The sequence below is a fragment of the Hippopotamus amphibius genome, chromosome 11 (assembly GCF_030028045.1).
Source record: "Hippopotamus amphibius kiboko isolate mHipAmp2 chromosome 11, mHipAmp2.hap2, whole genome shotgun sequence".
NCBI lineage: Eukaryota > Metazoa > Chordata > Mammalia > Artiodactyla > Hippopotamidae > Hippopotamus > Hippopotamus amphibius.
In genome coordinates this window covers 66181576-66201668 of record NC_080196.1, presented here as the reverse complement: position 1 = coordinate 66201668, position 20093 = coordinate 66181576, and the positions used below count along the sequence as shown (strand labels likewise).

At 38.0% G+C, this 20093-nt stretch overlaps 1 protein-coding gene across 1 annotated transcript in view; it reads right to left on the bottom strand.

Moving 5' to 3' along the window:
• Positions 1 to 20093, bottom strand: part of KLHL14 (kelch like family member 14) — a 94222-nt gene that overhangs the window by 50696 nt on the left and 23433 nt on the right. Inside the window, exon 2 of the mRNA XM_057700289.1 lies at positions 15267 to 15388. Coding sequence (XP_057556272.1) covers positions 15267 to 15388 — 122 coding nt within the window. The remainder of the gene's footprint in view (positions 1 to 15266; positions 15389 to 20093) is intronic.

The following is a 20093-nucleotide window of genomic DNA, read 5'->3' as shown; positions in this document are numbered from 1 at the left end:
TTTCCAAGGGTCAAGAAAGGTTGTTCCCACTAATGAAAGTGCTGGGTAGTGCCACGCTTCTGGCTTCATCTTGTACCCATGTCCACTCAAGCCTTTCAGTTCGGGGCTGAAACCAGCTAGAGCAAGGCATGGAAGATGAATCCCCAGTGCTGAGATTAGCAAGTGAACTGGACGTTAGAGTACGTATCAATTATGGGAACCACTGCGGATTACTTTCCGAATTAGATCAGGAAACCTATTTACATGTATTTGTGACAAACACAATACAGGATATCCAACCTTGCAAATTTAATAAGATTGAAAGCAAATAACCATTACACTTCCCCTTAATTCATCTGCACATACATCTTTTGATTATCACTCAGATAGGGAAAATGATTTGGGTTTTTGACAAGAATAAAAACAAAAAAAGGATGCCTTACCATTTTTTAAAAAAAAATGAAAGCTCTATCATGGAAGAGGTAATTTAATCCTAGGAAATTTTATGCACACACAAGAGCAGCTACTGATATTTGGTAAAGTTAATGATTTTGGTAATGAAAGATTCCAGACAAATATATGAATGAATGGGAAACGAAGATCTGAGATTTACCAACACACCCAGACTGAGCAGTACCTCGACGTCATTAGTACGAGATAAATCAGACAACCAACCTGAGAGAGCAAAATGCACAGCTTTCCCCTTTTTAAGAAACCATATCTCGCCACATAGACCTCACAACTGTAATTTTTGCAAGTGTGGAGGTACACACAGAAAGCAGTGGAAGGAACTGCAAGGCCCCAAGAAGTGAAAATCACCTCTTTCTAAAATAATTTTCACCTAGAAATAACCCAATATGTACCACATTTTTCTTCAATTTTCAATTAACGACAAAGAGGATAGTGGAAGTTTCAACAAAGAAACGTGCATATTTCAGATATTAATATATTCTGTGCAGAGAATATTCCATTTTATCCTGCATAAAATGCCGATGTCTAGTCTTGCTTTCACCTTTAACTCTTTTTACAATTTGCTCTCAGTCATTACTACAGAAAAGGGTGCAGGCTCTGGAGCTTTATTTGGGTACACATTTTGGCTCTGCCATTTACCATCTGTGTGACCTTGAGCAAATGACTTAATGTTTCTGTGCCTCCATCTCTTCATCTGTAGTAGAAATAATCATAGCACTTAATATTGTAGAGTGCTTTTGTGAGAATTAAACAAATATATGCAAGTGAAGTGCCTAGAATGTGTGCCTTGCACACAGCAAGTGTTTAATAGCTTTTTGTTTTGTTATATTTTTTCCTGATGTTTGTCATTTGCCAAGTATAGTGAGTTGAACTGTGTCCCCCAAAAAGATATGCTTAAATTCTAACCACCAGTACCTGTGAATGTAACCTTATTTGGAAATAGGGTCTTTGCAGATGTAATCAAGTTAAGGTGAGGTCATACTGGATTGGGGTGGACCCTAAAGCCAGTGACAGATGTCTTTATAAGAGAAAGGAGAGGAAGATTTAGACACAGAGACACAGGGGAAAAGGCCAGGTGAAGACAGGGCAGAGACTGAACTGATGAAACTACACATCAAACAATACCAAGGATTTCCAGGAGCCACCAGAAGCGAAGAAGAAGCAAGGAAGCATTTTTCCCTAGAGTCTTTGGAGGGTATATGGCCCTGCTGACATTTAGATTTTGGACTTCTAGCCTCCAGACCTGTGAGAGAATAAATTTTTATTGTTTTAGCTTACTTTGTTATGGCAGCCCCAGGAAATGAATACAGCAGGTAACCTTGATGAAAAAGTGAGGATTTCTAAGAAAGAATGAGGTGAAATCCCAGCATCTAGAAGAGAGCTCACAGGCGGTTCATTGGGTGTTCTTTGAATTTAGTTATTTCATCGAGTCACCGATTTTTTTAACCTTGCTTAGAAGGGAATAGATTTGGGCCAGCAGAGTTGGGGTGGCAGACAGCTCTCCTAAGTGACTGTGACCATGTCACACAAGTTTATCTAGAGCAATGCTGTTGATACAGAAGCCATCTGTCACAAAGGGTTATCTAAATTTAAATTCATCGAGGTGAAATAAAATTAGAAATTCCGTTTCTCAGTTGTACGAGCCATATTTAAAGTGCTCCATAGCCGTGTGGGGCTAGTGGCTACCACATTGGATTGTGAAGATATAGAACATTTCCAGCATTGCATAAAGTTCCATTAGACAGCACTAGATGATATTTGTGTTGTAATAGGATTTGTTCAGCAGGCAAGTAAAACAAGCAGACAGTTTGTGTAGAAAAAAAGAAACTGTCATACGCTTAGAATACAGGTAAGCAGCTCCATTCATTAAGGAAAAAAGAGAAAGTGAATATGGTAGTATTGATACTTGGACAGCTGCTCACGGGAAGTCTCACTTGTTGAATGGTCTATTGTTTTCTTCTTAAGGTCACCTACACCACTGCTTTTCTGTAATTTGGACAAAAGATATTGTATTCAATTTTTGTAGACTTAAAATTAGTACCACAGAAAACTAGCCTATACCCAATGATAGGCATCACTATAGAAATTATGTCTTACTTCACGTGCATCTGGTCCAGATACACCTCGTATAAAATTGGTTAATTTTTTGGTCCCTTAATATTGTGAAGGAGGTAAATGCTACAAAGCTACAAATGAGATCAAGAAATCCGTGAGCTACAATCGCTCTCCTCCTCTTCAGATCTAATCATACAGATGAATAAATTGCTATAAAAATACCAAAAATAAAACTAAAAACAATGACTGAATCATTTTTTTAATCTCATGTACTCTGTGTTCAGGTAGCAAGAAATTTAATTCCAGTCCAACCAGTCTCCTGTGATTTTTTTCCCTTTCATCTAAGATATTTTTAATGCTCAGAGGCGTTATAATAGAAAAGCATGTATTTTTGCCTGGTTTATACCCATCATCCTTACCATTACAACAAGACAAAAGCATTAAAGTAAAATTAATCATGTCAAAAGATTTTAGCAAAAACAAGTGAGACCATGCATAAAGCATCGCTTTGTCTAGTGTGAAGTCACGCTCTGATTAAAAACATATAATGAAAGTGAAAGTGATACATCATTGCCTTAGCAGTAGGATTTTCTGAAAGTGCTTTGTGGTTCTCAACATAAAAATGTGGCAAGATTTTCATCTTTGAAACTCACAATGATTATCGTTCTAGCTAAATAACTGGAATTCAATCTTAAAATTTTTTCTTTAAAGAAATTAAGACTTAATGACCAAATAAGGCATGTCAGTAGGATTAATAATTAGCATACTCTGTAAGGAACAGTAGTTTCCCTTAACATTCAGACACAGAGATAAGAAAGTATCTGCTCAACACTCCCCTTTTACAAAACCATCTTTAGTGCCAGCTAAATACAGCCAGGCACTTCAGGTGTCTTCTATGAAGCACAACTGTTTGCTTCATCAAAAGCAATATCATTAATAAATACTAAGGTATGGTCATAGTGTTATCACTCCCCAGTAATGGAGTCATCTTGCGTATGATACAAAAAACCAAAAATTCTAACTGGCCAGATCATCACAAAATGTAGATTTAGTTCCTTGACGCCACCATAGGATCATGTTGTAAGTCTGAAAAGGAACAGTTTGCTTATTTGCACTCTGCCTTAATTACTCCTTTATTTGAATGGAGTTATTTGCATATAATAATCACTGACCCCAGTTTTCTTTTTTTGTTGTTGCAATTTTGAAAGTCATTTCAATTCCTTTTTTATCATCTCTCTCAATGATAAAAACCATTCTGTTCTATGGGAATTATGTGTATCTATATGATTTATATCTATATCTGTTTTTGTATAACTATATTATAGATGTATACTAGTTGAAATGTAATAAACAGTAGAACTGGTAAAAAATACATAAACTCAGACATATTTAAACTATTTGAGGGGAGTCAAAATTAGAAAAGTTCCCTCTCAAATGCTTATAATAATATTTGGAGTATACTTAAAGGCATCTAATCGTCTGTGAATAAAGGTCAGTCCCAACAATAAAGTCACACTGATGCAGGAAGAGATAGAAAGATGCACAAAGCAGCTATGTCTTTGACTAATAACTGCTCTAGGAGGAGTGAGAATACTTTGCATGAAGAAGAGTGAACAAAATATTTGTTGCACATAAGTGCACTGTTGTAATCACTAGGGCTATGAAACAAATATTTTGATTATCCTCCTCTGAGAGCTTGGAAGGATTGTATTTCTCCACCTACTTTGAAGTTAGGTATGGCCATGTGATTTGTTTTTGCCAATAGAATGTGTTAATTCAGGGCACAACCATAAAGAGTCAGTGTGAAATTTTTCTCTGCTCTGCCTTGGCAACTGTGATAAGGCAAACAGTGGCATTTCTATCAATCTGGGTACCAGAATGAGAAGAAATAGAACAGAGACCTAGGCAACTTACCATAGACATGTGACATGAAAATAAATAAATCTTTACTTACATAAACCACTAAGATTTAGGGATTGTTGTTATGACTGCCTAACCTAGCCTAGCCTCTAAAAGATACAGGCATTGGTACTATGAGGGCCCAGTGGCTGATGACAAGGAAACTGATACTGGAAGATGGAAAGATGGAAATGCACATTATAGTATGGAAAACCACTTGGTAAAAACTGTTGTTTGCTTTTACTTGGATGGCTAATTGGTTATTTAATAAACTTCCACCTCCAAGGGAAGAGTTTGGAAAACAGAATGTTGATAGTGTATATTGGTTGCTGTTGGCTGCACTTGGCAAGATCTACAAAGAAGAGATGATCTAACAAAAAAAAAATCAGCCTATTTATAAGCAGGATTGCAAGGAATAGTCTCAAAATCTAGGAGTGTGTAACATTGGAAGAGGCAATGTTTTTCAGTCTCATCTGGGAAAAGATGAAATTGAAAAGAATTTTGAGCAAATAAGGTAAATTAAATCTCAGCTTCTGGGGGGTGGGATGAATTGGGAGATTGCAATTGACATATATACACTATTGATACTACATATCTATCTCATTGGATAACTAATGAGAACCTACAGTATAGCACAGGGAACTCTACTCAATGCTCTGTGCTGACATAAATGGGAAGGAAATCCAAAAAAGAGGGGATATATGTGTACGTATAGCTGATTCACTTTGCTGTACAGTAGAAACTAATACAACACTGTAAAGCAGCTATACTCCAATAAAAATTAAAAAAAAAAAAACAACAACAGCTCAGCTTCTGCTCATCAACAGAGGAATGGATAAAGAAGATGTGGTACATATATACAGTGGAATATTACTCGGACATAAAAAAGAACAAAATAATGCCATTTGCAGCAACATAGGATGGACCTAGAGATTGTCATACTAAGTGAAGTAGGTCACACAGAGAAAGACAAATATCATATGATTTTGCTTATATGTGGAATCTAAAATAAGGGTACAAGTGAACTTATCTATGAAACAGAAATAGAGTTACAGACATAGAAAACAAACTTATGGCTACCAAAGGGTAAGGGGGTGGAGGGATACATTGGGAGATTGGGATTGACATATACACACCACTATATATAAAATAGATAACTAATGAGAACCTGCAGTATAGCACAGGGAACTCTACTCAATACTCAGTAATGGGCTGCATAGGAAAATAATTTTAAAAAGAGTGAATATATGTATGTGTATACCTGATTCACTTTGCTGTACACCTGAAACTAACACAACATTGTAAATCAACTATACTCCAATAAAAATTAAAAAACAAAAAACTCAGCTTACTGACAAAGAAAACTGAAAGTATGGCTTTCGGAGTTCAGAATTTTTGGGCACGAGCCACCTGTTCTCCTTGCTTGACCCTGCGATAAACCTTTCTCTGCTCCAAACTCCAAAAAAACCCCAAACAAAACAAAACAAAACAAAACCTATGGCTTTCAAAGTAATTTTACCACCTTAGAGTATCTTAGAAGAAAGTTTCAGTGAAATGTGAGATGCCCAGTAGACTCTTCTAACTCAGGGAAAAGATTAAAAAGGGAGCTTTCCCACTAAAGCCAGGTAGATATACAAATGTAGAGAGTATTAAGGAGAGAGAGAGAAAGGTGGGGGGAGAACGGTGAGAAAAATGGACATAAGAAAACAAAGGAAAAAGCAATATAAGAAGTATATCAGAAAAGTGCATATGGTCGCTGGCCATGGAGTAAATGGAAATGTAAGTATAAGAAGACAGCTAAGTTTTCTAGAGGATAAATTACCAGAAGACTCACCAGTCTGGACCACAAGAGGCTGTGACAATTAGAGACAAAATATCCATTGTCCGGTAAATGTCTTAGACATGAAATGTACTTAGAAAACTCTTCCACTCCTAGGAAGTGTAGGGTCCTCAGGTTCACTTCAGATAAGGAAGATAATGAAAAAGAAGAAGAATCTCCCAAACAGTGGACCCATGGTCACGAAGAATAAAGGACAACGAACAGAATTAGGCAGGACTCTCATCAAGGAGCACAGCTTTGGATCGGCACCCTCCCAAATACCTACTTGGTGGGACTGCTGAATTGCTATGCTCTTTCTAAATTAAAGAGTTCGTTATGCTCATCCCGTCCCTCATCCATCACTGTGCATTATGTGTGAGGGAGCCAGATAATTTCTCTCTTTATTTGGTTTCCAGATCAAGAGGAGTCTCAAATGAACCTTCTGACGGAGCAGAAATGACAAATGTCATTTTTATTTGCCAGTGCAAGATGCTTGCAGCTCATTCTTCTCCCTGCTGCACTGATGGTAGAAATACATGTTAAGATGGAGCCCCACATCCCTGGATCCCTGGATGCCCTCTCTCAACCTGTGATGATACGTAGCATGAGTAAGAAATAAGTTTTTTGTTGGTTTAAGATTTTGGAGTTGTTTGTTACCACAGCATAATCTAGCCCATCCCGACTGATACACAAAGCTTCATGCTAGAAATAGAAATTTCATTCTGAATCAAAAGTGTGTCTTCTTCAGATGGCCAAGAGATACATAAAAAGATGCTCAACATTGCTCATTATGAGAAAACGCAGATCAAGACAACAACGAGGTACCACCTCACACAAGTCAGAATGGCCTTCATTAAAAAATCTACAAATAATAAATGCTGAAGAGGGTGTGGAGAAAAGGGAACCCTTATACACTGTTGGTGGGAATGTAGGTTGCTACAGCCATTATGGAAAGCAGTATGGCTGTTTCTAAAAAACTAAAAATAGAGTGGCCATATGATCCAGCAATCCCACGCTTGGGCATGTACCCAGAAAAAACTATAATTAAAAAAAATGCATTCACCCCTATGTTCACAGCAGCACTATTTACAATAGCCAAGACATGAAAACAACCAAAGTGTCCATCGACAGATGAATGAATAAAGATGTGGTATATGTATATATGATGGAATACTACTCAGCTGTAAAAAAAGAATGAGATAATGCCATTTGCAGCAACATGGATGGAGCTATAGATTATCACACTAAGTGAAAGAAATCAGAAAAAGAAAGACAAATACCATATGATATCACTGACGTGAAATCTAAAATATGACACAAATGAACATATCTACGAAATGGAAACAAACACAGACATAGAGAACTGACTCGTGGTTGTCAAAGGGATGGGGGGGTGGAGGGGGAAAGGATTGGGAGTTTGGGATTAGCAGGTGCAAACAATTATATATAGGATGGATAAATAACAAAGCCATACTGTATAGCACAGGGAACTATATTCAATATCCTGTAATAAACCATAACAGAAAAGAATGTGAAAAAGAATATATATAACTGTCACTTTGCTGTACAGTAGACATTAACACAACATTGTAAATCAATTATACTCCAATAAAATTTAAAAATATATATAATTAGATTAAAAACTAAAATGTATAACAAAAAAAAATTGTCTTCTTTCTCAAACCTTTGATGATAAGAGTAGAAGGCAAAATTCGTTTCTGTTTGGCTATAAAACGATACAATACAAAATGGAGTCAAATAGAATAAAAAAAACATGTCAGGGAACAACGATATTCCAGATACTGAGCCCAGAGCTTTATTGTATTATTTTATTTAATTCTCACAATAAATCTAAGAGATGAGTATAGTTATATTCACAGTGCAGGTGAGAAGGATCAGAGAGGAAGCAGCATGCCCAAAGGCTCATGGTCAACAATGTCTGGGGGTGTATGTCAATGTAGATCTGTCTGTCCTGAAAGATGCTGCTCTGTGTGTGTGTGTGTCTGTGTGTAGTTTCATTTTTGACACCGCTTCCAAGACAGATGTAAAATGTCAAGAAATCTTCTTTGAATTATGGCTTGTCAGTAATCTTACATGCAAATTGCATCACTTACACCTCTTAATTTGCAGTTTAGTTCATAAACCAATATTATGCTCTTGACCTCTAGGAGTAGGACATTCATGCAATTAACCTGTACTAGTTCTACTCTCTGAACGTGGAACTAATCCACGTGCATTGGACCCATTTAGATTTTCACGGGTGCGATGGGTCAGCACAGTTTAATCCCATTCATCTGCTTGGAGTCTTGACTAATAGCACTTGCTGGTGAGACAGATTGGCGTGGTACGTGAGGCAGCACTATTTGATGGAAACACAGAGACTGGTGTTCTATTCCTCATTCTGCCACTAAATCATCGTGTGACTCTGCGTACGACACCTCTGCTCTTTCAGTCATTTAAAGAAAAAGCCAAAATTATGAACGTACCATAGAAGTGCCTATATGGCCTGGTTTCTGCTAATGTCTTTAGCCACATGTCACCTTTCGCCCCCTCACTCTTTGAGTTCAGCCATGCACCTTCTTCCTGCAGGGTCTTAAGACTTGCTATTAACTAACCTGGAGCAATTGTCTCTCGCATGTTTACCTGGGCACTTGGCTACTTCTGCCACATCCTTCAGTTCTCAGCTCAAGTGTCACTTCTTTGGTGATATCATCCATGACTCCTACACTAGATCCGGTCTCTCCATTACATTACCTTATATTGACACCCTTCTTTCAGAGCACTATCACATTTTGTTATTATATGCTGCTATCTGGGATCGTTTACTAATGCTGATTCTCTCAGTAAACTCTAGGCTTGGTGAAGACATGATGATATTTGTTTTGACTCAGCATTGTTTTTTCTGTATCTAAAACGATGCCTGCTACCTAGAAGGTATCACTTATATTTGCTGAATGAATGAAATTAATGTGTAAAATGAGAGGGTTGGGTAGAAAGATCATTTAATTTTTCAGTGCTCACATTCAATGGTTTGCTACACGTCATCTGCAATTTGCCCAGGATTGACACAGAGCAAATCTAAGCAGCCCGTATCACTCATACATCCTTCACACCAGATTCAGTAGCAAATACTACAGCTGGTATGTAAAGAAGGCATCGGAATTATTGGTACACTTTCTGCTCTCTGGAGAAAAAGTAATTGCTATATTCAAGGGAGGTGTATAGAAATCAGAGATGAAGTCAACTGGTTTTTCTAGGCACCCAGCTCACAAGAAATACAGTATTTGGAGTGACCACCACTCATATTTCTTTTAAATCTATGAAAAACCCACTAATGCACCGGTGCATAAATGCACAGCAGCAAATAATTCAAGATATATAGCAACGTGCAGCCATGAAACCCAAATTAGAATTGAGCTCACTGAAAGTAGAATTAGATGCTAACATATTTAAAAAGTCCAAGCACAATTCTCTCTCCTTCTTCTTTGTCCAAAGTCCTGGAAAATAACTCCATGATCTGAAATTCAAAGTTCCAAGCTGAGCGAGAACAACTGCCATGCTCTTTTTAAAAATTTTTAGATCACTGTGTTTTCACTAACACCAAAAGCAAAAATGAGAGGGGTACCTCTACTCTCAATTCTTAATTCTTGAACCTATCTTAGCAATTCCTTGAAACGGTCTCACACAACATGGCTCTTGGCTAACTCTCCAGCCCCACCACATACCTCCCCAACCACAGGCTCTCCTAATAGATACACAAATTCATTTCAGTTTCTAGAAGGCACAAAGTCTCTCTTGCCTTTTGGTACTCCTGGTACTGGACCCTCTTATTACAATACGTTATCATCCACCTCTTTGCATCAATAATTCCTACCCATATTTTCCAGCTCTACAGAAGGTCACTTTTAGGAAAGCCTCCCTAGCCTCCCACATGTAGATGGAGGGCCCTTTTTGTGCTCCCCCAGCAGCCCAACTTCCCCAGCAGCCCAACTTCCCCTGTCTATCCCTCAGCACACTCATATTGCTTCCTTGAGTTCTTGAGATGAGAGAGGATCACATTCTACCTTACCATTCAACACAGAGTGGGCATGCAATAATTGCTTTCTGCATAAAGGAATAAGGCCTGTAGTTAACTCTAAGTTCTTCCCAGGCATTTCGAGTCATCCTGGAAGAACCTAGTTGTTTTCTGAGGTTCTCCTGCAATGAGAAATGCACTATCTACAGACTCTACCTACCTGTCTAGAAATTAAATTACATTAAACAATTTGTGGGTTTTGGTTCTTGATAATAAAGATAATATGAATAAAGAAAACCTACAGGTATTAAACCCTCAATTAAACTTACTTTTTATTTCTTTCAAAACAAATCATCATAAGAAATGATTGTTTTCCACTAACTTGCCTTTCTGCCTATATATCCTCAGAGAACAGAAATAAACTGAAATCAAGAAACAGAAGGACCAAGAAAAAAGTCCGATTAAAACAGTCAATGTGCAGGCTTATTATTCCCTGAATAACCAGCCATTAAACCATTCTCCATTGCTCAAATATTGGATAAATATCAAATCTATATTTATTTTTTGGAACTGAAGTTCAGTATCTTAGGATGTGTTTTGTCAGTACTCTTTCTTTAATATTTATGGAAAGAATATTTTTTTAAAGAATGAGGAGTCCATCAGCCTCTGATCTTTGTTACTCCCCTGAAAGAAATCAATGACACTGAGCTCCAGGACCGTTCCTGCGTGGATGGAATCAAGTTGAAAGTCCTCCATGAACCAAAGAAGACAACCCAGGAAACCTCTGCACAATGGTTTCCTTTATTTTCTATGAATGAAAAAGCACAAGTTCCCAAATCCTTGCACTACCAAGTAGAGAACAGAATTGTAAATTGAAAGGAAGAGGAACAAAAGGCACTTCCTCTTCCCTCTAACAAAGGGAACTGAAAGTGTCCAAGAGAAGGAACACACCTTCCTAACCTAGCTCTTCTAATTTTTATTCTAACGTTCGTCATTAGAGGGAAGTCATCATCAGCACATGGAAACATAACTCTATATTTTGAAATCCTTTTTCCTGGCATTGTTCACAGAAAGCAATAAGAAGCACCCAAAAAGTAGAATCTTTTACCTGAAATGTAGGAAAAAGGAAGTCAATTTCCAGGAAACACTTTACCAACCAGTAAAGAATGTGGCCAGTGGGAACCCAAATAGAACAGACAGCCTCTCGATACCGTCTCCTGGGAAGGAAGGTAAGCTGCTTCTACAGGAGGACTTCATAAAAACTTTGATATGTCAGTCGTATGTTATAGCAATACATAGTAGCCACAGGGATGGTTTTGTTTGATCTTTACAGGAAGGATTGAGAGCCTGCAAAGTGCAAGAGGCATGCTTTTTGCATTGGTCGTTTTAGTATTCATGTCTCCTGTACCGCTTCCTAATAAGTTAAGAAAGAAACGGGATACTGCATGCAGGAGTGAGAAATGCAAGAAAAGCAGTACTGTAAAATAAAAATGAACAAAAGTGCATTTCAACTTCCCTTTCATTATTAACAGTCAAGAGAACAACAGTGCCAATTTTCTTGTTAATACTTAACATTTCACATTTACAAAAGGACTTACTGTCATTTTTACAGGGTATTTCTCAGTACTTTGCTGATAGAGCCTGGCGAGCTCTGTTACTATTCTTAACATTAATTCTATAATGTAACGTGAACGATTTTTTTTTTCCCAAAGAGGAGGATAAAAATGAAGGCTGTGTTAGCATGTTACTAAAACAATCTTTTCAGTGAGAATAATCATTCCCTTTGCTGTTTGGGTAGACCACGCCACTGGTTAGCTGACTGTTCAATTTTGTTTTCTTTATGTTAGGTAGAACCACTTTTTCACTTCCACTTGCCTCCACTCCTTTCAATTTATTGTTATTTGTGGACCCCTTATATAGTGTTTCTAAAACATAAATAACATAACAGAATAAGAGTTAAAGACAATTATGACTGACTTTCCTTTTAATTCTTCTTTGTTCTATCATGTGTGTAAGTGGTGTGGCTCCCATACGTGCACATCTATGCTCCTGCCCGTGGATGGCATCCTTCTAAAAGAAGAATGTCTGTGAGACAGGCTGGAAAATGCTTGCTCAAGCCAAGTGGACAAAGGATTATAAGATTCAGAGGCTCTAGCTAATCTCAGGTTTTAGGTTTTTGCTGGTTAGCTTATTTGTTAGTTTTTATGGAGAGAGTCATTCAATAAATGAGCAGACCCCACACCAGGAACTGTCTCCTAGCATCAATTGTCATCCTCAACTCCCTGCCAATTGAGTTGGCAGTTCTTCCAGGTCAAAAAAGAAAAATGACCATGGGAAGCTCTGCAATCCCTCATGTTTCATTGGATTTGGGGAGAATTTGGATACTTTCTTATTCCAATAAGAAACATTTCTTCATTTATTATTCGATGGCCCAAACAGTGTGGAGATTGATCCATTACCTGACTTGTTTACTCAATCTAGCCAAATAAGATGCCTTAATTAAAAAATACAAACCAGCAGCAGAAATTATCCAGATAAACTGTCTGTATTTCTCCAATAAACCTGAAAAATATGTTTGCACTTGGGACCATGTAGTCACAGCCCAGCAAGTAATAAACTCTATTTTTTAAAGTACAAACCCTGTGAAATGAGGAGTATAAGTAGAGCAGACATTTATTTCAAAGCTATGAGCCTGCCTGAATATAGAAAAAAGATTCCAGAGCTTTGAATATGTTCCCATTATTAGAACTTTTCTATACATTAATGTCTTGATTTCCTTCAATTTCAGGTCTGATGAATGGAGGCAACAGAAACCCATCTATCTTTACTTAGTCTATAGATTACTACATTCAACATATGAAAACTAGAGAAAATGGTCTCCCTACTTCAAAGCTGTGGGTCTTGGTACTGTATCTGTTACAATGTAATTTGTCTCCCCTCTTCCTAGAGAGCTTGAGTTGACTGATGCTTCTAAGGTATAAAGGTACATACAGTCCTGGTGCTAATATTGGTAACAGTCTTATAACAATAGAACTAATATCTGCAATTTACTGAGTTCCTGCTATGTGCTAGATGATTTACAAACACAATTTTATTTAAAAAATACTCAAGGATGCAGCAGAAGGAAGAAACCATGACTCAGGACATGTATATGACTTGCTCAAGGTCACAGATGTGGGTTCGAACCCAGGTCTGATTGACTCAAGTTTGTGCTTTCTTACTACATCTTGCTAAGTAAAGAGTTAAATCAGGCAATGTGAAAAATTGAAGTAGGATGACCCTAGGTTCCAGTCTATACCCATTGTCCCAGCATAATTAACAGATCCCCTTTCATGCTCTAAAGTCTCCTAGGTTGAACAATAAATTGGATGATTACCCAGTCTCTGAACAAAACTTGAAATGACCATAAGACTTTTCTCAGGTGTTGTTCATAATGCTTTAATTAATCTTTTTGCCTTTAATGAAGAGCTTCAAACCACTAGAAAATGGACCTTGCCTGACGTATTTGGGAAAAGAGATGGATTTGTGAGTGAATATCATTTACTGCTTGGGTGTAATATCTCCCTGTCCCTTGGCCTCTGTTCCTCTGTCATCTCTTCAAGAATCTCTTGTCCCTTCCTCTTTCCTCTCTCCTCCTCCTGGTATCCATGTCTCCTTCTGGGTAGGCTTTCTCTATTGATCAACTGTCAGAAACGTGATTCTTTGGTTTTACTTCAGCTTGAGTTTCTGACGAATCTTGAAAATATAGCCTGGTCACTCATTCAGATGTTTAGACCACTATGAACGGTATTTTTGTCAAAAAGAGAATGAACATCATTTGAGGGCATCTCTAACTTATTTTTCTTTCTCCCTTCCTAATCTGGCTGCTACTCGCCATCACTTCATTACTACAACCAGAGGGTATAGGTGTCCAGGGAGCTCTCTCACTGCAGTTCCTGGACGATGCTACTACAGGTTTCGCTGGGGTAAGCCGGCTCCAAAATGCACTATTTCAAGCACCAGCTCACATGTCTTTGCTCCTTTCCTGCATTTATGGGCAAACTGTTGTCCTGTTTCTATTGTTTTAAAGGGCTTAAGAGCAGAGGAAATGATTTTTTTTTAAAAATCTGCTAAAATATATAACTGCTTAAAAGACACACGCAATAAGAAAATCTGTTTCACTTTTGTCGGTTGTAAACGTATGGCTTTGATTTATGGATCAAAATTGTTCATTTATTATTTTATCTACACAGCTCTGGGCAATTTTGACAGTTAAAATTTAGTTTTATTGACCAATGCAGCCACTGTGCCCACGAGGGGACTGGTGCACACAGCCTGCTGCACTCAAGAAACGATGATTTTTGATTCCATGACCGAGTCAGATTGGGAATCATAACCGATGTAACAATAAGATCCAAATCTCAGTGCCCAAAGCAAGAGGTTTGCTGTAAAACACAATCACCCTTTAAGGAGGGGAGGAGAAGAATCTTGGGTGGAAGTCTGCAAGCACAATTTAATGCAGCAGGAAGTGGTCCCGGGTATAACTGTCCATGGCACAGTGGAACCACGGAAGGGGATGGTTCTCTAAACACCCGGGGCCACAGACTAAAGGTAAAGGATCAAAGATGCCTAAAAAGCAAAATGAATGTTAGTCACAGAGACAATGAACTAAACAACCATTTTGACGTGACAAAATTTACTAGAGCTATTAACCACGTTTTCCCTTTTCAAAGAGCAAAACCATAACTGAAGAATTTCTTTTGGAAGATCTCGGTCCCCCTCCCCCTCTGCCGCAACACACACAGAAACACCAACTCCATCCACTGATTTTAGGCCAGTTTTAATTTCGGCCTCCTCCACTACCAAATCGGCCACCTCTGCAATGTTAATTTAGTCTTTTACTCTAAATCCCCTGTGATACACAAACAGACCTCCAAAGGGTAACAAATCAATAAAATGTCTAATTTGATTAACCATGTTTTCGAATTCATCAAGATAGCTCTAACCTGAAACAGACAGGTGGGTAAACAAAGAAAGAAAGGCACTCACTTGTGAGGATTTTCCATGTCTTCTTTTCATCGTCGTAGTACTGAACCAAATTACTGGGGAGCCGGTCCGGCCCAGGAGGCAATCCACCAACCAATAACAGCATTTTCTTGTTAGAGCGAATTCTTCACCCAAAACAAAAGAGGAGATGAAAAACCACATTATTGTAGAGCCTCTTTAGTGGCAACAAAATCATAACCATCAAAAGAATGTTCCCTGCTTGCAGATTTCTATTTCATTTTTTCCCTGTTTCTTCTCCCATTCATGTCTCCACGATTTTTTTGAACCAAGCAGAAAAATGATCAGAAGAGTGGCATATCCCCATACTCAAGGAATAATAAGCTCCTTTTATGCAATTTGTTAGAGGTTCATTCTAGAACGACCTTTTTCTTATATTATCCCTTTAAATCATCACTCTTTACAGCTGAGTACACATGAAATGCTCTGGAGTTGTACTAAGGTTAAGCATTAAAGTTGCATGTCAAAAATCGTATTAGTCAAAATCATTATTATAAACCATTCTCCACTCAAAGAACCTTGAAAAAATTAAGGTTATGCAGAGAGTTTGTGAGCCAACTCTTTAATCACCCGGCGAACTTCGAATACCAGTTTGGTACAATTAGCAGCACAGGGCTAACGGGGGTGGGTCCACCAGCACGAACAGGACTCTTTTGTTTAATTTAGCTAAGACTTCTGCCTTCATCCTCTTCCCAGCTCCCCCTCCCCCTCCCCCCATCCCCAGGCACCGCTGGTGACACAGCAGCACCAACTGGTAAAAATGAGGCTGTGAGGTTGTTTTGAGCCTCCCCAGAGTGGAGCCCTGCCAACGCTTGCCACTGATCCAGCGGCATGAACTTGCTCAACTGTGCAAAGTCACTCTCATTCCCTCCCTCTGTTTTTCTACCTTCTCCCCCCAGGGGGCAACCACTGAAAGGAGTGACTACCCACCCATCAAGAGCTGGCAATTCGCTGCTATTAACCGTGACTGTGATTCCCAGTCTGCCTGGCAGTTCCTGAGAACAGGCCTGCAACGTCTCATATGCAGTAAAAGCTATAAGATGCACCCTGGCCGGCACACTCGACCGATTGGATGTAGGACTCCAGGAAACAGTCATGGATTGAGCTCACTTGCGATTGGAGCCGGGAGGGCAGGCCCAGACCCCTACAAGGGCCCTGCTGATTTAACGGTCGCTTTACATATAATTGAACTTTTCATTTACCTGAGAGGCTGAAGGAGGTGGTGGAAGAAACGAAACAACCATGATTGAAGGAGAAAGTCAATAACTGTAAAAGGATTCCTCTTAAATATGATCACCACCCACAGTGGGGCTCGGAATCTATATTATGTATCCAGCCTGGTAGTTCTGATTCAAAGACGCTTGGCGAAGTACGCCCTTGTGGAGAAGCACTGTTTGTTGGTTAAGAACCTAACATTCGGAGAGTTAACTGAATACAGTTAATGACATTTCCATGGGAAGGAAGGGAACAAGAGAATTCCTTTAATGAAACTCTGGTGCCGTTGAATGCCTCGTATATGCCTCAGCAGAAAAAAATACCTTCCGGAGAAACTCCTATCAAGGACTCATATACAGAAGGAGCTGTACTTGTAGAAGAATGTTTAATGTGATATCAGTTTGCAATATTAATTTTGCCACAAACAAAAAAACTTGACTTCTTTGAAGTTGAAGTACTTTGGAACTGTGCCCATATGCCTTATAGATCAGTAGTTGGGAAACAAAACCAGAATGTGATTGCAAAGAGCCCTACATTTTGAGGATTTCAGTGATGGGGGGGAGGGAGGTTATTGAAAGGGGTTAAGGAAACAGTACAATAAGGACCTCTTTTATTTGCAAACAATGCATAATTCATGTGCAATATCATCTCCTAAATGTCTGGTTACAGAACTAATACAAGATTATTTTTTGTCCTATAGTTTTAGTCCAAATGATCAACCACTCTGTGAGTATAAGTTGAGAACAACTATATTTTTAGATTGCTGTCAGTTTCCATGTGTAGAGAGACCTGTTCAACCGGAAGTCACAATTCTGTGGCTATCGTGTTTTGACACGCGTACATGCTCTAGACTGAAGGAGAGGACAGATGGACCAATATCTACCGGTTAGACATAGAGGCAAGGACTCATTGGAATGGTGGCATGACAAAAGCAATGTAATTAAATCTGTTTTCATATTTAAATAAATGTACTGCTTTTAAAATGTGTTTCATGAGTGACAGAGGGAGATAAATGCATGGCTAGAATATGTTTGTAAGGGTGTTTCATTCATTGGTAAGGCCAGTTTCTCTGGTCCAATCCTATTGGTGATTTTCAACACCTCCTTAGATGGACCATCCTTGCAGATGAAGAGAGGATCGAGAGTCTTTGTCCTTTCTGCCTAAAGAGCCAGTCATTGCCATCTGTCCCCTAAGAACTGGACTGAGATTACTAATACATAAGCCACCCATCAGCTGGCAAGTGGTAACAACTTCCACCTGCCAGCAAAGACACAATTCAAAGGGCTAGGTGGCATAGCAGCTACGAGAGACCCCACATCAACTAGGACAAGTCTCTAAACCACCCAGGCCTCCTGAAGAATTACACGGAAGTAAAGGAAATCCCAGCTCCCCGTGTGTTTTCTGTGAAGGACAGTGCTCTGAGTTTGTTGTGTATGGTCTTCTTAGTGAGTGAAGACATGTTCTAAAGCTTTTGCATTGTTATATTTATATCATCATTCATTCAGTTTATGGCATTCTTACTTGGAGTATTTTGGGTTTTTTTAATTAATTTTTACTGGAGTTTAGTTGCTTTACAATGGTGTTAGTTTCTACTGTACACAAAGTGAATCAGCTGTACGTATACATATATCCCCTCTTTTTTGGATTTCCTTTCCATTTAGGTCACCACAGAGCACTGAGTAGAGTTCCCTGAGTTTACAGTAGGTTCTCATTAGTTATCTAGTTTATACATAGTATCAATAGTGTATCAATGTCAATTCCAATTCATCCCACCACCCCCCTTCCCCCCTTGGTGTCCATAGGTTTGTTCTCTATGACTTGGAGTATTTTGTTTCTGAAGCTTATTGTTACTCAATGTTCCAACCAGGTACTAATGTTATCTAATTCTCAATAAAGTTTAAAACTCTACCTTGTGAAGATGAATCACATAGAAAGCAAAAATAAGATAAAGCATGTGAGAAGTAGCATAATACAGACAAAAGAACACATAAAATACATTTGAGTGGTTTTCTCCCCATTTTCTCCATTGACTCTCAAAACAGCCCAGCGTCATAGGTATAGTTCCATTTTACAGGAAAGTGAAAAATTTCTTATAGTCAAAGTGGCAGAAACAGCGTTCAGACCTAGGCCTTCTAATTCTACCAGGTTCACGATTTTTTTTAAATTCAAATTTATTAAAAAAAATTGTCTTTTAACTGTAAATTCTGGTTAAGACCCAGGTGACCTGGATTCTAGGGTTAATTTTGCTATTCAGCAGAGTGACTTTGTATAAATTACCTGGCTTCTTGGAACCTATGTTTTCTTATCTTTAATATAGGAGTAATATCTGATCTATACCTTCAAAGGACTGTTATGAGGATTATATGAAACAATGAAGTGAAAAGTTCTATGTAAACTCTAAGATAAATTATTACTAATCAATCTTTAGTATTGACAATACAATGTGGGCTTTATTTCATTATGCCAAACCGGAGTAGTTAAAAAAGAAAAGTAGTATTTTCCACAGAGATTCTTGCTGGGTTCATATATATAAATACAAGCTAATTAAGAGGATTTCCCTACCTAGCTGTTATCTTATAATTGTATGGTCTTAGAAAATTATCAGTTTAATTATATTGGCTATCTTGTGAGCCTTGTTATAAAAAAGTATACATTGGACATTACATAAAACTGTGAACCTTTCTGGATGCAAATAAAGAGACCTAATAGAGATTACTCTACATTTCTTATTTCTTAAGAATAAAACAAATGAGAAAAACTAACACATATTTTACTTTGATATAAATGCAATGTCAACTATTCAATTACTCCTAGAAACTAACACACGTGAATAATTCCTGTGGAAAAGCTTCCATTCTCTTTACAGTGTGCAATTATAACAGTGACAATGAGAATAATGACAGATAATAATGAATGCTATTGGATATTGAAACCTCTGATTATCATGCCATTTATTTGATGTGTGTGAACTTCAATTTGAAAACATTGTGAAAAAAGATAACTTGTGAACTAGAAAAGTAAAATTAGAAGAATCTGAATTAACTTGCGGAAGGGGGTTTCAATTATTCTCTTCTAAACAATTCCAGTAGAACCTTACAGGTTTTATTTTAGATTAGGCAAAATCTACAATGTTGCAGTAGAGTTCCTTCATATGGCAACACAGTATGATTTTTAGAAGCTCTTTACACAGTAAAATCAATTAAGTCAAAATTAATCTGTTCTCTTTCAGTCTGTTAATATTTTAAAAATACTTCTTATTCCTCATCTTAGCACCACCTGGATCAAAGCAGTATATTTAAAAAATAAGTAATTAGAGAAACTTAAAGAGCTGAGTATGTCACGATTAATAATATTATTTGGAAGCCTTTGGGTTCCTAGATTCTTGCAAAGAAAAATGTAAGGTTAAAAAAGCGATGGAATTTGAAGGTCTCCTTTGTTCCAGCTCAGTAATTGCTCAACATTTACCATGTGTCACATTTGTGCGTGTGTATGCACGGGTATGCGTGTGTGCTCGCGCGCATAGGTACTTTGGTTCCGGGGATGAATGATTGAAGGATAACTTAAAACCTCCTGGTGTAAACAAATTTTTCATCATAC